Source organism: Dreissena polymorpha, chromosome 9 (genome assembly GCF_020536995.1).
Source record: "Dreissena polymorpha isolate Duluth1 chromosome 9, UMN_Dpol_1.0, whole genome shotgun sequence".
Lineage (NCBI taxonomy): Eukaryota > Metazoa > Mollusca > Bivalvia > Myida > Dreissenidae > Dreissena > Dreissena polymorpha.
This window is the reverse complement of record NC_068363.1, coordinates 95,634,157-95,660,044: the sequence shown is the minus strand read 5'-3', so window position 1 is coordinate 95,660,044 and position 25,888 is coordinate 95,634,157. Positions and strand designations below refer to the sequence as shown.

The following is a 25,888-nucleotide window of genomic DNA, read 5'->3' as shown; positions in this document are numbered from 1 at the left end:
CCCTCACCTCTCACACTAGTCTTACAGTCTATTACTACAGAAGTCATACACAACAGTGGGTGCCCTCACCTCCCACACTAGTCTTACAGTATATTACTACAGAAGTCATACACAACAGTGGGTGCCCTCACCTCTCACACTAGTCTTACAGTCTATTACTACAGAAGTCATACACAACAGTGTGTGCCCTCACCTCTCACACTAGTCTTACAGTCTATTACTACGGAAGTCATACACAACAGTGGATGCCTTCACCTCTCACACTTGTTTTACAGTCTATTACTACAGAAGTCATACACAACAGTGGGTGCCCTCACCTCCTACACTAGGCTTACAGTCTATTACTACAGAAGTCCTACACAACAGTGGGTGCCCCCACCTCTCACACTAGTCTTACAGTCTATTACTACAGAAGTCATACACAACAGTGGGTGACCTCACCTCTTACACTAGGCTTACAGTCTATTACTACAGAAGTCATACACAACAGTGTGTGCCCTCACCTCTCACACTAGTCTTACAGTGTATTAATACAGAAGTCATACACAACAGTGGGTGCCCTCACCTCTCACACTAGTTTTACAGTCTATTACTACAGAAGTCATACACAACAGTGGGGGCCCTCACATCTCACACTAGTCTTACAGTCTATTACTACAAAAGTCATACACAACAGTGGGTGCCCTCACCTCTCACACTAGTCTTACAGTCTATTACTACAGAAGTCATACACAACAGTGTGTGCCCTCACCTCTCACACTAGGCTTACAGTCTATTACTACAGAAGTCATACACAACAGTGGGTGCCCCCACCTCTCACACTAGTCTTACAGTCTATTACTACAGAAGTCATACACAACAGTGGGTGACCTCACCACTTACACTAGGCTTACAGTCTATTACTACAGAAGTCATACACAACAGTGTGTGCCCTCACCTCTCACACTAGTCTTACAGTCTATTACTACAGAAGTCATACACAACAGTGGGTGCCCTCACCTCCCACACTAGTCTTACAGTATATTACTACAGAAGTCATACACAACAGTGGGTGCCCTCACCTCTCACACTAGTCTTACAGTCTATTACTACAGAAGTCATACACAACAGTGTGTGCCCTCACCTCTCACACTAGTCTTACAGTCTATTACTACGGAAGTCATACACAACAGTGGATGCCCTCACCTCTCACACTTGTTTTACAGTCTATTACTACAGAAGTCATACACAACAGTGGGTGCCCTCACCTCTCACACTAGTCTTACAGTCTATTACTACAGAAGTCATACACAACAGTGTGTGCCCTCACCTCTCACTCTAGGCTTACAGTCTATTACTACAGAAGTCATACACAACAGTGTGTGCCCTCACCTCTCACACTAGTCTTACATTCTATTACTACAGAAGTCATACACAACAGTGTGTGCCCTCACCTCTCACACTAGGCTTACAGTCTATTACTACAGAAGTCATACACAACAGTGTGTGCCCTCACCTCTCACACTTGTTTTACAGTCTATTACTACAGAAGTCATTCACAACAGTGTGTGCCCTCACCTCTCACACTAGTCTTACAGTCTATTACTACAGAAGTCATACACAACAGTGGGTGCCCTCACCTCTCACACTAGTCTTACAGTCTATTACTACAGAAGTCATTCACAACAGTGTGTGCCCTCACCCCTCACACTAGGCTTACAGTCTATTACTATAGAAGTCATACACAACAGTGTGTGCCCTCACCTCTCACACTAGTCTTACATTCTATTACTACAGAAGTCATACACAACAGTGTGTGCCCTCACCTCTCACACTAGTCTTACAGTCTATTACTACAGAAGTCATACACGACAGTGTGTGCCCTCACCTCTCACACTTGTTTTACAGTCTATTACTACAGAAGTCATACACAACAGTGTGTGCCCTCACCTCTCACACTAGTCTTACAGTCTATTACTACAGAAGTCATACACAACAGTGGGTGCCCTCACCTCTCACACTAGTCTTACAGTCTATTACTACAGAAGTCATACACAACAGTGTGTGCCCTCACCTCTCACACTAGTCTTACAGTCTATTACTACAGAAGTCATACACAACAGTGGGTGCCCTCACCTCTCACACTAGTCTTACAGTTTATTACTACAGAAGTCATACACAACAGTGGGTGCCCTCACCTCTCACACTAGTCTTACATTCTATTACTACAGTCTAATTAATGACATGAACTTAAGCTTTTACCAATTGGTATTTTGATCACATCCAGGTGATATTGTTATACATATACTTTATAACTTCTATAGATATTCAGCAAAAAATATGTCCTCGTGATTATTATATCAGATGAATGACAGAAAATGTTAATTATAGAATACAGGCAGGAGAATATTGAGCTCTCTAGCTTTGGAGGACTCTTGTGTTATTTGGCTCTAAAATATATTGATAATGTTAAAATTTTCAATAAGTAAAAAATTTTCTTCCAATTATGGTGATCAATCTGGTATGTTATTATGCTGATTGTGCGATTACCAGAAGTAGAATTGTGTATACACAGTTTATTGCTTGATTCTGTTTGCAGATGCCTCCAAACTTGAGAAAGACCAAGTGTCCCGTCATGAGTATGACAAACTGAGACAGGCTATGGATCAGATACAGGTCAGTATATCAGAGGTAGCAGAATTTCCATGTAAATATTTGTAGAGTTACTGTACAGATTAAAGGCAATAAATATTAAAGTTATCCACTCTCCTTACTTATAGTGGACTCCTGTTTTGCTTGAAATACTGTCAAGGCCTTGTTTGTAAATTATGTGTAAGTTTTTTACTTGAATTTGATGTTACGATAGATATATCATGATGTTAAACATTTATAGTAGAAAGTTTTGTATATACGGGCACATGTATGTGAAAAAAGGATTAATTGTAGTTATAAATAATGATGCTGAATGTATGTTATTGTAAACAATAGTATGCATTGCTTTATTATCTCCCATTTTACACATTTTTGCATTAAATATATGTCATTCAAATCATATTTGTGTGTCATCTCTCTTGGGTTCACCTGGCTCTATATTGGTGCCTATTTACAGATGTAAACATATTCAATTATAGGGATTTATCCTATGTCTTAATAAGAAAACTCAAGGGTCGTATATAATTGTAACTTAAGATTTGTAGGACCCACAATCTATATACAAGTGAATGAGTACATAGTTTGATGGACTACTTCTTTCTGGGCATGGATCATACGTTAACTGGGTTGCTTTTTGACAGGAAAATTTGATGGTAGTACATCACTAAATATACAAAATGATTACTTTTCTACATACTCATTTAAGGTAAATATCAAACAAAAATACAAACAATGAATCAATAGTGTAGGCTTTTGAGCCAATAAAGGTTTCATACTGTTATCAAATTTGCTCTCAATACAAAATAAATAAGCTGTGTGTAAAATCAAACAAAGACGCTAGAATGTAGACATTTTATAAACGCAATCAGATTAAAATATTAGATTTATTTGTATTTTGGGTGTACGTATTATGATAATACAGTTGGAATAAAATAGTGTTTGGAATAGGCTAACTCGTCCTTGAGTAGACTTTGCCGTGATAAAGACATTTTTATCTTTGTAGTTTGGCAAGATAAATTTTGTTGGACATGATTTCAAACTTTATAACAAACCCTTTACCCTAGGTACTCAAATTTTGGGACATTTTGGCCAGATGCAGTTCATAGCATTCACCAATGAATTGATATTGAAAACATAATCTTATTCTGTAATAATGATAGGCTATTTTTAGTAGTTTGTTCTATTTTACAGATTTAACAGTAAAATATGTGTTACAACTCAATTAGCCCTTAAGACGAATGCAATTCGCCCTTATTGCAAACATGAGTGTACCTACTGGCAGAGGCATGTGGCTGAGAATTAACAATATATTAATTCCAATCAACATTACTTAATCTGTCAAGAATTCTGTAGCTCACAAACTTCAAGAATCACATAATGATTTATCTTTGTATTAGCGTACTTTCTGTGCCATCGCCATTGCTACAAATGGTTCCGTTGTTGTAATGTTTTAATAGACATTAGAAGTGACCATGTCGTTTGTCTTCTTTTAAAATCCAACATGTTGACAAATTATAATTTTATAAATTTAAAACAGGACTGTTACTGTGAATATGTGTTCAATCTAGTAATTTGGGCGAAGTCTTTGTGTATTTGCACTTAAGATAAAGACATCAAAACTTTAAAGGGAAAATTCTTTGGTAAAAAGGAGAAGGCTGTTAAATGTATTGATTGTGGGGTGTGCTGGATAACAACTCATGTTCAAAGTTAAAGTGTGTGACGGATTTATACTGTGACTAACTATACAACATGTGTTTAGTCCTTGAAAGCTAGGGTAGGGTGGAGTGGGTGTTTAAATTTGAACACTGGTTTAAAGACTAATGAAACCATATTGGTGTTCATATATATCATGCATATATACTTGTTGAAATAAGCCTCTAAAGCCATGAATGTTTTTGGTCGACCAATTTGGATACATTTAGGATTTATATTTGAATGTAACCTTCTTGTCAAGACTGGAGTGGCCAAAACATTACAAATGGATTCCATATTACAACAAAAGATACAATTCTATGACTTTGTATAATTAAACACAAATATTTTGTTTTGCAAACAAAAAATGAAAATAATCAAACAAGTGATATGATCAATAGAATATAAGGTTAGTGTCTTTGTGTACTTGAATTTATCCAACTGATCTCAAAAACACTTACGCAGTGTAAACCTCCCTTTAACTTGTCCAATAAATTCAAGTACACAAGACACTAACCTTATATTCTCTATATACATTTCATGATTCAATTAATCCCTATGCTTACTGTAGTTAACCTATCTAGTCTTAGTTTTTATAGGTGCTAGCTTGTACTATGTGAATGTTGCAGGAGAAGTACAACCATGTGATGCGTGACAAGGCAGATCTTTGTGACAAGGCAGAGGAGTTGGAGCATATGGTGCTGCAGTTGCAGGGAGAGACCGAGACCATAGGCAAGTATTGAGCACGTGCAGGGAGAGACCAAGACCATAGGCAAGTATGGAGCATGTGCAGGGAGAGACCGAGACCATAGGCAAGTATTGAGCACGTGCAGGGAGAGACCGAGACCATAGGCAAGTATGGAGCATGTGCAGGGAGAGACCGAGACCATAGGCAAGTATGGAGCACGTGCAATGGGCAATGTTGCAGGAAGAGACCGAGACCATAGGCAAGTATGGAGACCGTGAGAGACCGAGACCATAGGCAAGTCTGGAGCACGTGCAGGGAGAGACCGAGACCAAAGGCAAGTATGGAGCATGTGCAAAGGTCTATGTTTGCAGGGAGAGACCGAGACCATAGGCAAGTATGGAGCACGTGCAGGGAGAGACCCAGACCATAGGCAAGTATGGAGCACATGCAATGTGCATTAGCAGGAAGAGACCGAGATCATAGGAAAGTATAGAGCACGTGCAGGGAGAGACCGAGACCATAGGCAAGTATGGAGACCGTGAGAGACCGAGACCAAAGGCAAGTATGGAGACTGTGAGAGACCGAGACCATAGGCAAGTATGGAGCACATGCAATGTGCATTAGCAGGAAGAGACGGAGATCATAGGCAAGTATGGAGCATGTGCAGGGAGAGACCGAGACCATAGGCAAGTATGGAGCACTTGCAATGGTCTATGTTTGCAGGGAGAGACAGAGACCATAGGCAAGTATGGAGCACGTGCAATGGTCTATGTTTGCAGGGAGAGACTGAGACCATAGGCAAGTATGGAGCACGTGCAATGGTCTATGTTTGCAGGGAGAGACCGAGACCATAGGCAAGTATGGAGCACGTGCAGGGAGAGACCGAGACCATTGGCAAGTAGGGAGCACGTGCAATGGTCTATGTTTGCAGGGAGAGACTGAGACCATAGGCAAGTATGGAGCACATGCAATGTGCATAAGCAGGGAGAGACCGAGACCATAGGCAAGTATGGAGCACGTGCAATGGTCAATGTTAGCAGGGAGAGACCGAGACCATAGGCAAGTATGGAACACGTGCAGGGAGAGACCGAGAACATAGGCAAGTATGGAGCACGTGAAAGACCGAGACCATAGGCAAGTATGGAGCACGTGCAATGGGCAATGTTGCAGGGAGAGACCGAGACCATAGGCAAGTATGGAGCATGTGCAATGGGCTATGTTGCACTTGGGAGTTCAAAGGTCAAATTCGGCCATAAAAAAGCTTGCTTCGACTGTAACTTTATCAATCATCATGCTTTTTTAAAACAACTTACCACTTATGACCATCATGAGAAAATGGCATTTTGTGAATAAAACCGGTCTCCTCACCTCAGAGTTCAAAAGGCTGGTTTTGCCATGAAACAGCTTGTCTGGTCTGTAACTTTGTCGCTGTTCTCCATGCAATTTAAAAATAACTGACCTCAAATGACCACATGTGGAGAGTCCCATGTATCACCACCCTCATAACCTTAACTGTAAAATGTCATGCACCATAGTCGATGCTGAGAAATGGTGTGGTTTTATAAACATTTCTGTGTAGCCCATCTATGTTGTCTGTTGTGGAAATTATAATTATGTGGCTGTCATCTCTGACTGAACACCATATCGACAGTGTACATGATCTTGTGAGTTAACTGATACTTGCCATCTTGTATATCTGGTGAATCATTTTTTTTGTATAAAAACAACAAACAACATTGTTTTTGTTATTTGAGAACATTCCGAGTCATATAATATGTGTGTTTGTAGGTGAATACATCTCCCTGTATCACCACCAGAGAGCTCTACTGCAGCAGCGTGAGATACAGAAGAATGAGTACATCAAGCAGCTGGCTCACGACCGCGAGGAGTTACAGGTACACGGGCACAATAGAACTCATACAGCTCTTGTAGACATTGCCATCCATACGGGCATAAGATGATGGTGCATAGCTACAAATCTGAGGCCTATGCAGCATTCTGATTTTCACAAATGTCAGTTGTATGTCAGTCAAATGCAGGTGGAATCAGATTATGTTTATATTTTCACCTGTAATTTCTCCTTTTAATCTCAACTGAGCACAAAGTGATCAAGGTAAGCTATTGTGATCAGACTATGTCAGCAAACATGCATTGTAAGTTGTTTGTCAGGCATCTACAATATTAAGCTCATTACCACTCTATTTTAAAGTTAATATTTTTGGCTCAATTTATGATGAAACTGAGTCAGAAGACTAATCTTGACTATATCATGTCCAAGTTGGAATCTTGGTCAAGTGAGGTGGATTCTTACCATCCCCAAATAAAGCTAAACCATAAAGCCCACTCCAATGTAGCCATACCATGGGTGAGCTGCAGACTCTGGTGATTACTGTGTGTTGTGTTGTTACAGGACAAGCTGGGTGAGCTGCAGACCCTAGTGATTACTGTGTGTTGTGTTGTTACAGGACAAGCTGGGTGAGCTGCAGACCCTGGTGATTACTGTGTGTTGTGTTGTTACAGGACAAGCTGGGTGAGTTGCAGACCCTGGTGATTACTGTATGTTGTGTTGTTACAGGACAAGCTGGGTGAGCTGCAGACCTTGGTAGTTACTGTGTGTTGTGTTGTTACAGGACAAGCTGGGTGAGCTGCAGACCCTGGTGATTACTGTGTGTTGTGTTGTTACAGGACAAGCTGGGTGAGCTGCAGACCCTTGTGATTACTGTGTGTTGTGTTGTTACATGACAAGCTGGGTGAGCTGCAGACCCTTGTGATTACTGTGTGTTGTGTTGTTACAGGACAAGCTGTGTGAGTTGCAGACCCTGGTGATTACTGTGTGTTGTGTTGTTACAGGGCAAGCTGGGTGAGTTGCAGACCCTGGTTATTACTGTGTGTTGTGTTGTTATAGGACAAGCTGGGTGAGTTGCAGACCCTGGTGATTACCGTGTGTTGTGTTGTTACAGGACAAGCTGGGTGAGCTGCAGACCTTGATAGTTACCGTGTGTTGTGTTGTTACAGGACAAGCTGGGTGAGTTGCAGACCCTGGTGATTACTGTATGTTGTGTTGTTACAGGACAAGCTGGGTGAGCTGCAGGCCCTGGTGATTACTGTGTGTTGTGTTGTGACAGGACAAGCTGGGTGAGTTGCAGACCCCGGTGATTACTATGTGTTGTGTTGTTACTGGACAAGCTGGGTGAGCTGCAGGCCCTGGTGATTACTGTGTGTTGTGTTGTTACAGGACAAGCTGGGTGAGCTGCAGGCCCTGGTGATTACTGTGTGTTGTGTTGTTACAGGACAAGCTGGGTGAGTTGCAGACCCTGGTGATTACTGTGCGTTGTGTTGTTACAGGACAAGCTGGGTGAGTTGCAGACCCTGGTGATTACTGTGTGTTGTATTGTTACAGGACAAGCTGGGTGAGTTGAAGACCCTGGTGATTACTGTGTGTTGTGTTGTTACAGGTTAAGCTGGTTGAGTTGCAGAACCTGGTGATTACTGTGTGTTGTGTTGTTACAGGACAAGCTGGGTGAGTTGCAGACCCTGGTGATTACTGTGTGTTGTGTTGTTACAGGACAAGCTGGGTGAGTTGCAGACCCTGGTGATTACTGTGTGTTGTGTTGTTACAGGACAAGCTGGGTGAGTTGCAGACCCTGGTGATTACTGTGTGTTGTGTTGTTACAGGACAAGCTGGGCGAGTTGCAGACCCTGGTGATTACTGTATGTTGTGTTGTTACAGGACAAGCTGGGTGAGCTGCAGACCTTGGTAGTTACTGTGTGTTGTGTTGTTACAGGACAAGCTGGGTGAGCTGCAGACCCTGGTGATTACGGTGTGTTGTGTTGTTACAGGACAAGCTGGGTGAGCTGCAGACCCTTGTGATTACTGTGTGTTGTGTTGTTACAGGACAAGCTGGGTGAGCTGCAGACCCTTGTGATTACTGTGTGTTGTGTTGTTACAGGACAAGCTGTATGAGTTGCAGACCCTGGTGATGACTGTGTGTTGTGTTGTTACAGTGCAAGCTGGGTGAGTTGCAGACCCTGGTTATTACTGTGTGTTGTGTTGTTACAGGACAAGCTGGGTGAGTTGCAGACCCTTGTGATTACCGTGTGTTGTGTTGTTACAGGACAAGCTGGGTGAGCTGCAGACCTTGATAGTTACTGTGTGTTGTGTTGTTACAGGACAAGCTGGGTGAGTTGCAGACCCTGGTGATTACTGTATGTTGTGTTGTTACAGGACAAGCTGGGTGAGCTGCAGGCCCTGGTGATTACTGTGTGTTGTGTTGTTACAGGACAAGCTGGGTGAGTTGCAGACCCCGGTGATTACTGTGTGTTGTGTTGTTACAGGACAAGCTGGGTGAGCTGCAGGCCCTGGTGATTACTGTGTGTTGTGTTGTTACAGGACAAGCTGGGTGAGCTGCAGGCCCTGGTGATTACTGTGTGTTGTGTTGTTACAGGACAAGCTGGGTGAGTTGCAGACCCTGGTGATTACTGTGCGTTGTGTTGTTACAGGACAAGCTGGGTGAGTTGCAGACCCTGGTGATTACTGTGTGTTGTGTTGTTACAGGACAAGCTGGGTGAGTTGAAGACCCTGGTGATTACTGTGTGTTGTGTTGTTACAGGTTAAGCTGGTTGAGTTGCAGAACCTGGTGATTACTGTGTGTTGTGTTGTTACAGGACAAGCTGGGTGAGTTGCAGACCCTGGTGATTACTGTGTGTTGTGTTGTTACAGGACAAGCTGGGTGAGTTGCAGACCCTGATGATTACTGTGTGTTGTGTTGTTACAGGACAAGCTGGGTGAGCTGCAGACCCTGGTGATTACTGTGTGTTGGTTGTTACAGGACAAGCTGGGTGAGCTTCAGACCCTTGTGATTACTGTGTGTTGTGTTGTTACAGGACAAGCTGGGTGAGCTGCAGACCCTTGTGATTACTGTGTGTTGTGTTGTTACAGGGCAAGCTGGGTGAGTTGCAGACCCTGGTTATTACTGTGTGTTGTGTTGTTACAGGACAAGCTGGGTGAGTTGCAGACCCTGGTGTTTACTGTGTGTTGTGTTGTTACAGGACAAGCTGGGTGAGCTGCAGACCTTGATAGTTACTGTGTGTTGTGTTGTTACAGGACAAGCTGGGTGAGTTGCAGACCCTGGTGATTACTGTATGTTGTGTTGTTACAGGACAAGCTGGGTGAGCTGCAGGCCCTGGTGATTACTGTGTGTTGTGTTGTTACAGGACAAGCTGGGTGAGTTGCAGACCCCGGTGATTACTGTGTGTTGTGTTGTTACAGGACAAGCTGGGTGAGCTGCAGGCCCTGGTGATTACTGTGTGTTGTGTTGTTACAGGACAAGCTGGGTGAGCTGCAGGCCCTGGTGATTACTGTGTGTTGTGTTGTTACAGAACAAGCTGGGTGAATTGCAGACCCTGGTGATTACTGTGTGTTGTGTTGTTACAGGTTAAGCTGGTTGAGTTGCAGAACCTGGTGATTACTGTGTGTTGTGTTGTTACAGGACAAGCTGGGTGAGCTGCAGACCCTGGTGATTACTGTGTGTTGTGTTGTTACAGGACAAGCTGGATGAGCTGCAGACCCTGGTGATTACTGTATGTTGTGTTGTTACAGGACAAGCTGGGTGAGCTGCAGACCCTGGTGATTACTGTATGTTGTGTTGTTACAGGACAAGCTGGGTGAGCTGCAGACCCTGGCGATTACTGTATGTTGTGTTGTTACTGGACAAGCTGGGTGAGCTGCAAACCCTGGTGATTACTGTGTGTTGTGTTGTTACAGGACAAGCTGGGTGAGCTGCAGACCCTGGTGATTACTGTGTGTTGTGTTGTTACAGGACAAGCTGGGTGAGCTGCAGACCCTGGTGATTACTGTGTGTTGTGTTGTTACAGGACAAGCTGGGTGAGCTGCAGACCCCGCTGATTACTGTGTGTTGTGTTGTTACAGGACAAGCTGGGTGAGCTGCAGGCCCTGGTGATTACTGTGTGTTGTGTTGTTACAGGACAAGCTGGGTGAGTTGCAGACCCTGGTGATTACTGTGTGTTGTGTTGTTACAGGACAAGCTGGGTGAGCTGCAGACCCTGGTGATTACTGTATGTTGTGTTGTTACAGGACAAGCTGGGTGAGTTGCAGACCCTGGTGATTACTGTGTGTTGTGTTGTTACAGGACAAGCTGGGTGAGTTGCAGAACCTGGTGATTACTGTGTGTTGTGTTGTTACAGGACAAGCTGGGTGAGCTGCAGACCCTGGTGATGCAGCTGATGGGGGAGAAGCACATGCTGCACAGCTACCAGCAGGAGTCAGCACGGCCCGTCTCACCAGCCATCCACCCACCATTCAGCAGCAGTAACACACACACAGGTACTTGGCTCTCATCCAAACTATCTGGAGAACAATCAAACAGTCAACATACTTAGCATTTGGATGGATCAAGTAAATTTTATGAATCACAAATGACATGTTTTTACCTTTACTTTTCTGAAACGTAAACGAAGCCCTTATATATATTATTTTGTTTATTTTCTAATGAAAATGTAATGTGGTTTGATGGTTATCTTTGAGACTTTGGGAAGTAAGATAAATGACAATCAATTTTGAGCTGATCAGGTCAAGCACATAGGGGCTTGTAACTTATAATTTGTTTCCACAAAACGCTTTGACCTTTGATCATCTTAATAAGAATGGTGGTTAATTGGAAGGACAGAAAGAGGCCTGTTCATTTTGAGGTCATCAAGGCATAGGTCATTGTTAGTGGGAGACATAACATGAATTTGTAAAGGTAAAGGTCACGGCGGCTTTTATCTTGAAACTTGTTTCCACCTTAGATCTTAAGAACGCTTTGTACCAAAATGAAATGCTGGATACTTTGGAGGAAAGGGAAGATAGATACATATTGGTTTTAATATCAAAGGTCAAGGTAATAGGGGCATACATTACTAAACATCCTATGAACAAAAGCACGTGTTGATGACTTGGCTGCATGTTTTTAAAGCATCTCATGTTAAGGGATTAATATAAATATAACTGTCAAATGCTGCAAAGTACATGTATTCCCCCTTAGATAGTAAAAAGTATTCAAATTCATGTATTTGGTTTGTTTTATGGTTTGTGGTACTCTATAAACACCTGCTTAAAATGCCTGGTAACATAGCATAGTGTGACCATGGCAACATAGCATGAGGGTAATCAAAGACATACTCTGTCAAAAATTATATTGGAAAGTTAAAGGCATTCTCAAATGAAGATGCATTAAAAAAACAAGTTCTTATGTGTCACACTTTGTTCTTGATTTGGGCAAAGATGAAGGTTTGTAGCAAACAATAATATTATAAAAGTTTATTGACATAATATTATAACCATAATAATTGTTAATGTATCTGACAAGTATTCAAAATCTGTTCTGTTTAAATTTAAAATCTTTTTTTTACTTGTTAAGGCAACAAGTAATTGTAATATATTTTAGACAGATTAAGTATGTTTATGGTGTTTTTCACAATCTTGGACATTTTGTAACGTGACAAGTCTGACAGTTGTGTTTATAAAGGATGCTGTTTGTGTTGCACAGATTGGCCGGACTATACCAGCTCTGAGTCTGACACGGAGAGTGAAGTAGAGACTATAGTCGGGGGCAGGGACGGCCTGCCCGTGTCGGAGGGTCACTCTCCCATGGATAGTGATAGCGTGGAGCAGCCTACGCACAAGGTCCACAATGCCAATGTGAACACATACCTGCAGGGCGACCACCCACACCATCACCATGCAAACAAACATACTCGTGGGCAAACACATTCCAAAACTGATTCTGTCACAGAAGATGTTACTGCTCACAAGATTCTCAATCTTTTAACGGAGATAGGACATTCCAGTTTTGTGGACAACATGAGTTTTCTTGAAAACCAGTTTCATCCTTGCAAATATTGTAAAGGACGTCTACAGATTTTGTAGTTAATATTTACTTAAAAGATGTTTAGCAATTAGAATATTTATTCATCATGAATAGGTTTAAAACTAAGGTATTTAAGTGTTGTACTCAATTGTATGCATGCTTGGAATACAATTTTACTAATTATAAAACTTGAACTATGTTTACAAATTTTTTAATGAATCTTTCACAGTGAAAAGAAAACTGTAAACAGCAGTGTTAAGCATAATGAGGCGGAGTACAGCGCCCCCCAAAAAACAGGTATCTTGTTTAAAATTCATCCAAAGCACTTCGTCTGGAACAAAACTTAGGAATTTGAAATGACTAGGCAGAATTAACAAGCAGACCTAGCTTTGGATTGCATTTGGGATCTGTTGGATGAGATAGTCACTGTTCATTAACAAACACAAACGTTTCTGCCATTAAATTTGTATGGAGGTTTTCTACTTAAATATTGTTTGTAGGTTGCTAACATGCAGACTAAGCTTGGGATTTCACAATAATATATATTAAATTAACAACTTAAATGTTGTAAACATGTTGCCACGTTTCTTATTGTTTTCTGAGTTGACTTCATTTAGACTAGTTGAATGATGTTGATAGGTTATTTTATAACTATGGTGTTATAATCATTCATAATTGATTCTCTTTTTTATTGTACTTTCTATTTTGTTTGGTTATAAATGTGCATTTCATGTAAATGAAACTGCCTTTTAACATTATTTAATCTGCAGTCACCATTAACAGTGTGGGTGGTTGAATGAAAACACACAAAATAACCATAATTGACACAAAAGAAATTAGACAAGCACATCTGTGTATGCCCAGCTTAACAAAAAATAATCTTATTAATTTCATGAATATCTCATAAGTAATACTAATTTGCTAGTGTAGAGTATACAAACGTGAAAAAGAACAAACATAAAAACGTAGTTTATTTGTAACATTTTCCTATTGTAATATAAAAGCAAAAACAAAGTAAAATAACACCCAAGAAATGATGCTGTATTAACAAACCTAAAATGTTTTAATAAAGTCTACAGCAATAAATAAGAACAGAGTATATAAATTGATAACCAGTGGAAAGATATGGTTTCCCAAACAAGGCACATCATTTTCTATGTACCTGAATGAAGTCTCTTTTTGTTGTTCTTGCTGAAATCATATTGCCATGTTCTCATGAATGAACTTGTACCCTTGGCATACAGTATGGATATGTGCGACTAAAATGATCCCATAGGCAAGCCATACAATTATTATATAAAACAAGAGGGCCAGAGGCAGACACAAGAGGGCCAGAGGCAGACACAAGAGGGCCAGAGGCAGACACAAGAGGGCTAGAGGCCCATGGTCGCTCACCTGAGACTTCAGGGAACTGAATGCTCTCAGAAACAATTTGAGATGTTTCTTAAACCATTTTCAAACTTTTCCAAATATCAACTAGAGAGTTCATATGGTTTTACTTAAGGTTCACATAGTTGCACAAGAAACATATTAAATTTCTTGTAAGCAAGTGCAAAACAAGTGCAACATTAATTGTAGGCGCCCAGGTATGTACAAGTTAGAATTCCAAGTGCCAAAATGACCCTGCATGCAACCAGGCGCCCAGCGCTGACATCGCAACAAAAAGGATAATGCGCAAGTATAATCGCACAATTTGCCAATACAAAACATAGTTGTTAGAAGCCTATACACACTCAAAATCAACAATTATTTTGTACAATATTTTCGAAAAAATAAAGTTAACACATAAAAACTCAAAGTTCCTTAAAGCAATAGCCGAAATTTCAACGCTAGATGTGCTCTGGTAACATAGATTTAACACAATACAAATTGCCCTTTTTTTGTGGGACAATATATGCAACACATACCACATCTAGCGTTGACATTTTGGCTATTGCTAAATGTATAAATAACGAACACGGTTTTTTATGGGTTAACTTTATTTAAGGAAATATTCGTTGATTTTGAGTATTTATGTTTCTTTAATGTTATGCAATTATTGTGTTGAATTTTTTTTTTACCTTACTGCAGTATTCTTGTAATGTCATTATGTGTTCACCATATGTACATACAAAACAGGATGCTAAAGGAAAAAGATTGACCAAAATCACAAATGTGTACATAACATTAATTTACACAAAAAGTAAACATTCATTCAAAAATAAGTAAATTGTAAAAATAAGCATTTGGTCAGACAATCAATAAACAAATTGATGAAAACATGTATTTTTGAACTCTAAAACCTGTTGAGCAAGTTAAAAATAAGTAATCGGTCAGACAATCGATAAACAAATTGATGAAAACGTGTATTTTTGAACTCTAAAACCTGTTGAGCAAGTTCTAAATATTAATTTAAGTAGCAAATGTTTTGACTGAATTTTTATATGACACATCAAATGGTGGGTTGGTGGAAAATTAATACCATAACACCCTAATGGGAGAACCCTAAATAGCAATATAAGAAAAAACGCTTAGTCTGCAGGTGGCAATCTTTATTAACAGATGGGAAGCATTTTCCAACTCGGTCCAGATATCATTAGAACAAATTTCTGACCAAGTTTCATGAAGATTGTTTCATAATAATGTAATTTCTAGAGTATTAACAAGGTTTTACAAAACCCCTGGCAGCCATATTTTTCGACGAATCATTACCATTTCTTTACTCAGCTAGGCTGTCATTAGAAGAAAGGTTCTGACCACGTTTCATTAAAATTGGACAATACATGTGACTTCTGGAGAGTTAATAATTTTTTACTATAATCATAAAAAAATGCCCTGCCACCAACCATTTTCCAACTTATCCAATATATCATTTCAACAAATGTTTTGACCAAGTTTCATGAAGATTGGACTATACATGTGACTTCTAGAATGTTAACAAATTATGCCTATAACCATATAAAGAAAAATGCCCCACGCCCTGACGGCCATGTTTTTCAACAGACCATCACCATTTTCAAACTTGTCCAAGATATCATGTAGATAAATCCTCTGACCAAGTTTCACGAAGATCAGACAATATATGTAGCCTCTAGATTGTAAACAAGGTTTTACTATAGCCATACATTTATAATGAAAATGACCTGCCCCCTGGTGGCCATGGTTTTCAACCAACCAGACCATTTTCAAACTCGTCCAAGATATTATTTAGACAAATCTTCTGACCAAGTTTCATAAAGATTGGACAATAACTGTGGCCTCTAGAGTGTTACCAAGGCAATTGTTCACGCCGCACAATGGACACAAGGCGATCACAAAAACTTACCATGAGCACATTGTGCTCAGGTGAACAAATTATGTAAATAAACAGCGGTTCATTGTTATATCAATCATTTCTTAGCGCCCTCTGTGATGTGTCTGCAAAAATACATCTTTTTCATAAATAATCACAATAAAAATATCAAAATAACGAGCACTCACCGGAGACCCAAAGGAACTCTTGTGAGAAGGTGGAGTTCAAAATAATAATAGTTCTTGGTAAAACATAAATGAGAAAACTGGGCTTAATGCATGTGCGTAGTGTCATCCCAGATTAGCCTGTGCAGTCCGCACAGGCTAATCAGGGACGACACTTTCCGCCTAAACTTGATTTTCGGCAAGGAGGGACTTCCTTGTAACTAAAAATACCATAAAAGCGGAACGTGTTGTCCCGGATTAGCCTGTGCGGACTGTACAGGCTAATCTGGGACAACACTGTACGCACATGCATTAAGCCCAGTTTTCTCATCAAACTCGACTGACGTATAATAAGAACAAGTGTTTAGAAGGTTTTTACTTTAGCCATATAAGGAAAAATTCCCTGCCCCCTGGCGGCCATGATTTTCAACAGACCAGACGCATTAACTTGGCCTGAGATAAGGATACAACAAATATAACGAGTGTTCACAAACTTTTTCTGACCAGTGACCTATTTGTTGACTCAAGGGTACCGTTTTACTTAACAACTTACGCAATTTGTAGACTTGCGCGCATATTTTAAATCAAGTCTAGTTCCTTCAAATTCTTGCTATATTGAAATTTTGAATGTTTTTAATGAAATTTATTAAGTTATGCTACATTCCAAGTAAAAATTAATTTGCCTCAATCTGAAATTAATGAAATTCAATTAATTTAAAATATGTGCGCAAGTCTAAGACTTGCGTAAGTTGCTTAGTAAAAGGGTACCCTGGTGATTAAGTTTCAAACTCGACAATGATTTGGGACAAATGTTCTGACCATGCTTCATGAAGATTGAGATATAAATGTGGCCTTCAAGAGTGTTAAAAAATCTAAATGTTGAAGATACACAACAAACGACGAACAAAAGGCTCTCACAGAAGCTCACCATGAGCTAGAAATATTTTTATAAATAATTGTTTGACTTCTGACATTTTTGCTAGCATTCTTGTCTGAAATCAATCTATGAAGATTAACTTGCTGCCAAACGTATGTATCTATCCAAAATACTTCCTTCTTCCCCAAAACTGGGAAGAGCATGAACAATATTTTGACATCACATAGTTATGTCATTTATGTACATGTATATATTAACTATGATCAATTTCTATAATTTACATAACTTAAGGAAATTTAAACACAAGTTTAAAGTGTATGTTATACATAGGTATTAGTAAAATTATTGAATTATCCAAATAATTGTTCTAAAAATATTTAACATTTGAGAACTTGCGTGTAAGAAATTTTAAGTGTAAACTAAGATCTTGCTTGACCTCATTCAAATGTACACAAAACAAGACATTTAACAGCTTTGGAATACTTATTATTTGTTAATTTTGTTATATGCTATAGGTCATTTTTCATTTTGAAGATTTGAAAAATATAATGCATTTATTAAACTTATATGCCATTGGATATGATGTGATATTCACCAGTTGCATGTTATATTTACCAAGGCTGTAGCAGGGGGCAATATTACATTCTACAAGTAAATATCATAATATTTCCTGGACAACTAGTCCATATGTGTTCTATGATATGATGACAGACTTTACAGCAGACTAATATGTCTGACGTCATTTTTATAATCAACATTTTTCTTATCAAAGCAATTAGTGAACAAAAGACTTCAGCAAATTAACGCACAATTACCACAACACATATGTTTGGTGCTGTTTTGATATCAAACATGACAAATGGTAAACCAGATTTTTGAGAATATTAAATATATTACCATTAATAAACCACTGCCTAAACCAATGGAATCTTGAGAAGTTGGTAAATCATTAGCTAAAGAAACTTCAGCGTACAGTTTATATAGTATTGACAGACCTGTACTCTGAAGCGAACCCCATATCAAAAGTCAACCAGAGTCGTAACATATTTATGTCACGCTATAAATCAGAGACAGTTCATTTTCTTGGATACATATCTACATTTATTGGTGAATGAATACAAATTACTGCATCGGGGAATATTTTAAGGTTCAAATGCATCTTACAATAGATGAAAACAACTCTCATCAGCCTGAAATTCACAATTTTGACGCCATTGTCGCTTTGTCACATGACGAGTTTTCATTTGGATACTTCCGGATCGACCTTGACTTTTTTTGCTGCAATTTTAAGCACTACTTTCGTTTTCTGAAATCTATTATTTGTGATTAACAACTTACGTCTGGTGAGACTGATTTCAAAGTGAATCAGGTAATTTTAAATATTTTTTACTTTGAGTTTGTATTTACACTACAATTTGTTAACAAAACAAGCAAGAATAATTAAAAATACTGTGAAATGTCATTCTGAATTTGAAAACACTTGAGCACATGGTATGTTACTAAAAATAGAAATAACATCATATGAGCGTGAAATCTCGTGAGATTCGCATTTCAAGAATGTCTGTCCCATCGCTGTTTTTCTCGATATGTTAGAGCAGAAAAGATAAATTTTCAATGTTTAAGATAGTATTTTGTGAAAGAATACACATGTATATCAGTTTAATGTGAAAAATGTCAATCTTTCCGATCAAGTGGTTTATTTGGGCCAATAACTGCATTTAAAAGCTGTTTTGGACCGGTCTTTGTTAACTGTCAACTTTTCGGGAATTTCTGGTTGACTTTCTTAATGGGGTTGGTCCATAACTTTAAAGTCAAGCCTGTCAAAAATCATAAAAAAGCAATATTTAAAGTTATGGTAGCCAGAACTAGTAAATCATGAATGCTCCATCTTCAGTCTAAGTTTTATATGTGCAATAGAGGCAACAAATGTGCAAAAGACATTACATGTGCATTTTCAAACCATACTAAAACAAGATGTGTTTGTGAAACACAATGTCCCCCTATATGACGTTTGACCTTGAAAGATGACCTTGACCTTGTGAAGGATGACCTTGACCTTGACCTTTCACCACTCAAAATGTGCAGCTCCATGAGATACACATGCATGTCAAATATCAAGTTGCTATCTTCAATATTGCAAAAGTATAAAATAAGCGATTTCAGCCACATATATTTGACCTCTGACCTTGAAGGATGACCTTGACCTTTCACCACTCAAAATGTGCAGCTTCATGAGATACACATGCATGCCAAATATGAAGTTATTGCAAAATGTTAAAAGTTGGCGCAAACAGACCAACAGACAGACAGGGCAAAAACAATATGTCCCCCACTACTATAGTGGGGGACATAAAAAGGAAAGACTGTGTGCGGTAATGAAAGTATTAAAATGACTTTATACAATGTCTTGTTGAAAAAAAAATGTATTCATAAAATTTTGAAGACTTTACAAGAGCAGATGTAGAGAAATACTAGCAATAATTGTGAAGGCTTAGGAACCATTTAATGACCCTTTCTTACAAAATGTACTGTTCAATAAATCCATCCATGTTGCATGTACAGATAACTGTTTGTAATTATATTGCTTTAGGGACAGAAGCAAATTTGTGTTTTACAAAGGCCTTGACATGTAAAACCAAACTGTTAGGTATACCATCTTTGCCAAGGATTTGAGTGCACACCTGGTGTCTACTCACTATCATAGCATGACTAACTGCTTAGTTTCCTTTGAAAATATCAAAACTATAAAATATCATACAAACAAAACAGTAACAACACACATATTTAACAAATGCAATATTTCTATTGTATCACAGATTTTTAATTTTAACTTGATGAGAGGCTCCTATAAAAGTCATAAGATCACTTTAACACCCCTTTTTGTCATGATTAAAGAATGCGCAGGGAACATAACCAGCCATAGTGCCAAGTGCTCTTGTCTTCATTGTCCAGAGGCTGTACAGTTTGCAGGTAAATTTCTTGTAATCTGTAACTTTTGAGCAACAGTTATACGTTTGTTTGCCTATGTGAATAGTTTGTGATAGGAGTAATTTCGTGTGTGCTCAGTAGATAGTGTGGATTGCCAGCAGAATTCTCTAGGGTAAGATCAGTGTGCCTGGCTGGCCTTGACATCATGTCTGCACACTGGACAACTGCCATTCCTCTGAAAACAGTCATAGTCTCTACCTGATATGAGTCTACTGAGAACAAAAACCATTTGACCACTATATCTATTCATTAAATGTCTTTCTTTGGTTAAAAGGGAAATATCTGTGATTTGAAAACAAAAATTGATTGTGTCAAACACTGAAAAATAACTGTGAAGCTATCAATATTTTTCAAATTAAAAGTGTGAAATGACATTTTTTTTCACATTATTATTCCTGCTAAACTCTTTTAAAATGTAAATAAACGGTGGAATTAAATGAAAAGAAAATTTGTTAGTTTTTGGTAGATTATCCATTTGTAATCACTCATGATAATAGAAAATACATATTTTCTATTATAACTCGTTATTGAAAATCGGTTATCTACCTAACCCAACATATATCCTCTATCTCTTATACTTGCACAAAGCTTTTAATACATAGGCCTTACCTTCAGCCATTCAGCTAGACAGTTCTTGTCAAAGCGATGTTTACATGGAAGCACAGCTAGGTTGGATCCCAGTGTGAATTCCGACAGACATATGCTGCAAGTGTCTTCGTGTGAGTGTGTGGCTCGCCGCTGATACTTCTCACAGGGCAGTCTGTTGATGTCGTCCTCAGACATGCCCCGGTTCTGCACCTCCCCCAGCCGCTCTGCCATCTCCCACAGCGCCTGAACAATGCAACTATCATGAAACAAAAGCAACTGATCATATCACATTACCCACTCTTACCCACACCATAGCATTACCCCATCGAGGACAAATGGCTAAGTAGAAATCTTGATGAAAAAGCAAGCTAATAAACTAAATAAGAGGTTAGTTTAATTTTTCTTTATTGGAAGAATTCCTTAGTATATGTCAACAAATATGGCAGCAACAAAAAAAGCAGATAGGACTCGATTCATATTACCACACTATGTGTTTTTTGTTATTTGTTAATATTTATCATGTGACAACATGGAAGTGGCCAGTTATGACCACATTATTTTCCCGAACTTTGCAGATGACCACTATCTGATATCAAATGCTAAATAGCTGAGCCATGTGCTTTTTGTTTTCATAAAGAAGACATAACAGTTATCTTGGTGAATGTGTCTATACAAATATGGAGGCTTGGCCAGTTTTCACCACAGGGCTAAACATGATAAAGGATCACTGTACTGAGTAACATAAGTTACAATTTCAGAGTAGATGATTTTTTAGTTTCCACATGTAAAATATATTTTTCGTTTTGTTAATCAAAATATGCAGAGAACTACACAGACTAGACTGATTTGAAAAACTCTCAAGAAGGTCATCCAAGGATCATGTCTGTGGAGTTTCGTGAAAAAGCAGTTTAAGGCTGATAAGTTGTTTAAAGAAAATTGAAGATGACAAACCTCATAACACTGACTACAACAACCATCCAATCAGAAAAGCTTAGATGACAAAGACTACAACAACCATCCACCAATCAGCAAAGCTTAGATGACAAAGTCTACAACAACCATCCACCAACCAGAAAACTTACATGACACAGATTACAACAACCATCCACCAACCAGAAAAGCTTAGATGACAAAGACTACAACAACCATCCACCAACCAGAAAAGCTTAGATGACAAAGACTACAACAACCATCCACCAACCAGAAAACTTACATGACACAGACTACAACAACCATCCACCAATCAGGAAAGCTTAGATGACACAGACTACAACAACCATCCACCAATCAGAAAAGCTTAGATGACACACACTACAACAACCATCCACCAATCAGGAAAGCTAAGATGACAAAGACTACAACAACCATCTACCAATCAGGAAAGCTTAGATGACACAGACTACAACAACCATCCACCAATCAGAAAAGCTTAGATGACAAAGACTACAACAACCATCCACCAATCAGGAAAGCTAAGATGACAAAGACTACAACAACCATCTACCAATCAGGAAAGCTTAGATGACACAGACTACAACAACCATCCACCAATCAGAACAACTTACATTACACAGACTACAACAACCATCCACCAATCAGAAAAGCTTACATGAATTAAAAAGCTTTCAGTCTGACAAAATTTTAATTTCATCCAAAACTTTAAAAACATTCATTCCATACTAATGACATTTAACCAGTGATATATGATATATCTTACCTCCTACAAAAATGACCTAATCTGATTGGTTTTAAGCGGTCACCTGCCCATGGTGTATTTTCCGTACACCCCAAGTAATTTCCCTTAACCCGGAGTTATCGAGTAGTCGGTTGAGATATAATCCTTACACATTTAGTAACTGATGGTGTATGGGATATACACCCTCAGAACTTTCATACCATACTCGAGCTTTGCTTTTGTATGGTATGAAATTACTGAAGGTGTATATCACATACACCATCAGTAACTAACAGTGTAACAAATAATACAGCTTAAATTAAATTTAGCAGCAAACTAAGAAAAGTGACTGCAACTAAAGAGGGCAGTACATAAGATATGACCTCATAAGTTCAAACTGTGCAATTTCGATACTGATTTTGTTTTTTTATATAGCTCAGGATAGTTTCCTTGATAAATCATCACATATACAACAAGTGATATAAGGTTGAAATTATCACATATTGAATCATTAACAAAAAATATTTGTGTACAATGCTCTAGTCTGTATTTTGAATTTGTTACTTTTTTGGAAAGTGTAAATATCAAATAATGTATGTAGTATTTACTGTTTACTATCCACACTGTAATTGTGTGTGTTACCATCTGCATAGTACAATAGCATGGGCCAAGTTCAACATTAAGCTATTGCTGTCGCAGGCAGGGGCACAGTTGTACCTCATAATCGTTGAGGTCCATATCATCAGGGATCAGCATGCCGGGACGGCGGCCCATCAACATCAGCAGCAGCAGGAACGGGTCACGCTACAACAACCACACGCCTCAATGAGAAACACCATTAGAAACACAATACAAGTAAAGCTACCCCTGCAACACACCTGTATAATGAAATCAAAGTGTCACAGACAGCAATGCCCTCATTTTTTAACAGAGACAAATCCACATTCAAATTAAACATGACTTGGTTTAACACAAACAATCATCTTTATCATACTCAATACTTGTAAATATTTATTTTAAAAAAGACATTATTTCTTGCAGCTACAATAACATTCTTCAACATTATCTTAACATTTAAATTGTTCTGCAGATACATTTTGAGCTAATTCAGCAAACTGAGGAATTTTTACCACATTTTTTCCACAAATTAATTAATGTGAGAAAAAATGACAAAATTCTGACAAAATCTGTATCAGGGAAAAGCATTTCTTCACCATTATCTACATATTAATATAATTCAAGATATGCTTAAAAAAATACGTTTAAAAACTAATGAAGAAAAAACAAGGGACAAAATTGTCACAAAACCAGGTTTTCATTGTGAAAAAAAAATATGATAAAGGGAGAAAACTCAAACTGAACTTTTGAAATGAACAAACAAAATTAACCCCCTTTGTAAGTTTGTTTAAAAAAAATAATCTATTTTTAGTTGTGGCGACCTTGACATTGGAGATATTGACGTGATTCTTTCGTGCGACACACCGTCCCATGATGGTGAACAAATGTGCCAAATGATTTTAAAATCTCACAATGAATGACATAGTTATGGCCAAGACAAGCTCATTTATGGCCATTTTTGACCTTTGAACTCAAAGTGTGACCTTGACCTTGGAGATATCGACGATATTATTTCGCGCGACACACCGTCCAATGATGGTGAACAAATGTGCCAAATGATTTTAAAATCTGACAATGAACGACATAGTTATGGCATGGACAAGCTTGTTCCGCCCGCCCGCCAGCCCGCCCGCATTCGCCAATCTAATAACCAGTTTTTTCCTTCGGAAAACCTGGTTAAAAAAGGAAAATGAGTTATGGCTCTTGTGAACTTCACATGTCATCAATGACATATACATACTTATTAAGTTTCAATTTGCTACATCTTTCAGTTTTCATTATATCTTCGAAAAAATAACTACACATAAAGAAAAGGGCAATAATTCTAACTAGAAATGTGTAACAGACACTGATGCCTCTACAACACAATACATTCTTTTGTTTATGAACATTCTAACATAAAAGTCAATCAAGTTTGAGTGACATTAACCCAATGGTTAACAATGAGTTAAAGTCACAAAATGTTGGCACTGAATATTCTATAAAGTAAACTACGGACAAAGGGCCATACTTCAGGAAAAACTCGTCGCAGCCCAAATATAATTCTTTCCAATCATCTACACATAACAGTCATTCAACTGTAAAAGTTTGAGCAAGATATACTCAATAGTAAACGAGGAGTTAAAAACAAACAATATTGAGACTATGTATTCTTAAGTTGAAAAAATAACAAAGGGAATTAATTTTGCCAAAACTCATCACACTCAAAATTCCTTTCTTTATGATCATCTACACATAAAGGCATTCAAATGTGAAAGTTTGAGTGACATACAACTACTACTAAAAGAGGAAGTGAAAACCATACATTTGGGGACTTTTATAGAGGAAAAACAGACAAGGGGCCATAATTCTGCCAAAACTTGTTCCAACTAAGATATGCAGGTATGCATGTGCTAATTTTGGACAGGAAAAACATGTCAGAGTAAAGCAAAGTTGATTTTCCTTGCACTTAACAGAGTTACTATTATTTTGCTTCTCTTCTAGAAACATTATACACTGTTACTCCAATATAACGCGCTCCGTTATAACTCTGTGTCCAATATAACGTGTTGGTGCTTGGATCCCATTTTTTCTCCAACCTTCCATTTCTGATTCAAATCCATGTTATGTAACTTCATGTATTTTCAGAAAATTCATAAATGGCTGCGATCACATCTTGATTGCTTTTTTCAACCTCTAAGCGGTTAAACAACACCGACAGCTAATTGGTGTTCAGTCCTACTCTGTTACTCCTTTCTCCATAGATTCAACAAGATCATGGCTAATCTATTTAACTGTTCAGGGGTCATTATCAAAGTGGTGTGAAACGCTGATCACTGTTGGAAGTGATATCATGAGGGGATTTATTGGCCATATCTAATTACAAGATACTGGTGTAGAATGCTGAGAATTCAGATGGTTAAACATTGCTCACACACTAATTAAATGAATAATTTGATTGTAGAAAAATACAGGGGCATGCATTTTAATAGGTATCAAAGAGTTAATATTAATTAACTAAAGCACATTTTAATAAAGATCATCGTGCTTGTATTTGAATGATGGATTAAAATATAAAGAACAGATCAGAACTTGTACATAGTTTATTATTGAATTGAACAACATATTAATTAATGTTGATTAAACTATGTTATGGAAAATATATATATGCGAAGAGTATGTAATGATCTCAGAGCATAATTATAATTATGTTATATAAAATTATTATGCAGATATTTTCCTTTACACATAATTATCAAATTATTCAGAAGTAAACAATTGAATATTCCTTATTTTTTCAATGTACATCTATTAATGTTCATATTATAAACAAGTTGAAATAGCATAAA

The 25,888-nt window shown here is 38.2% G+C and overlaps 2 protein-coding genes across 9 annotated transcripts in view; one reads left to right on the top strand and one right to left on the bottom strand.

Moving 5' to 3' along the window:
- Positions 1–13,457, top strand: part of LOC127844102 (golgin subfamily A member 2-like) — a 137,894-nt gene extending 124,437 nt beyond the window's left edge. Inside the window, exons 19-23 of one of the 5 annotated variants that reach the window (XR_008032563.1) lie at positions 2,579–2,655; positions 4,953–5,055; positions 6,800–6,906; positions 11,161–11,354; positions 12,559–12,707. Coding sequence is in view for 4 of the 5 variants with exons in the window: in XM_052374087.1 (XP_052230047.1) it covers positions 2,579–2,655; positions 4,953–5,055; positions 6,800–6,906; positions 11,216–11,354; positions 12,559–12,938 (806 nt within the window). In the remaining variant the exon portion in view is untranslated. Of the gene's footprint in view, positions 1–2,578; positions 2,656–4,952; positions 5,056–6,799; positions 6,907–8,081; positions 8,166–8,301; positions 8,386–9,456; positions 9,541–11,160; positions 11,355–12,558 lie in introns of those variants that run through there. The other 4 variants (XM_052374087.1, XM_052374091.1, XM_052374090.1 and 1 more) reach the window with 4 other exon arrangements.
- A 376-nt stretch (positions 13,458–13,833) lies between these two features.
- The window catches only part of LOC127844106 (E3 ubiquitin-protein ligase Praja-2-like), a 32,016-nt gene continuing 19,961 nt past the window's right edge, over positions 13,834–25,888 (bottom strand). For 3 of the 4 annotated variants that reach the window (XM_052374115.1, XM_052374116.1, XM_052374117.1), the window contains 3 exons: positions 23,160–23,246; positions 20,789–21,010; positions 13,834–20,354 (listed from right to left, as the gene is read on the bottom strand). In XM_052374115.1, coding sequence (XP_052230075.1) covers positions 20,298–20,354; positions 20,789–21,010; positions 23,160–23,246 — 366 coding nt within the window. In that variant the 3' untranslated portion in view covers positions 13,834–20,297. The remainder of the gene's footprint in view (positions 20,355–20,788; positions 21,011–23,159; positions 23,247–25,888) is intronic. The other variant, XR_008032564.1, reaches the window with a different exon arrangement.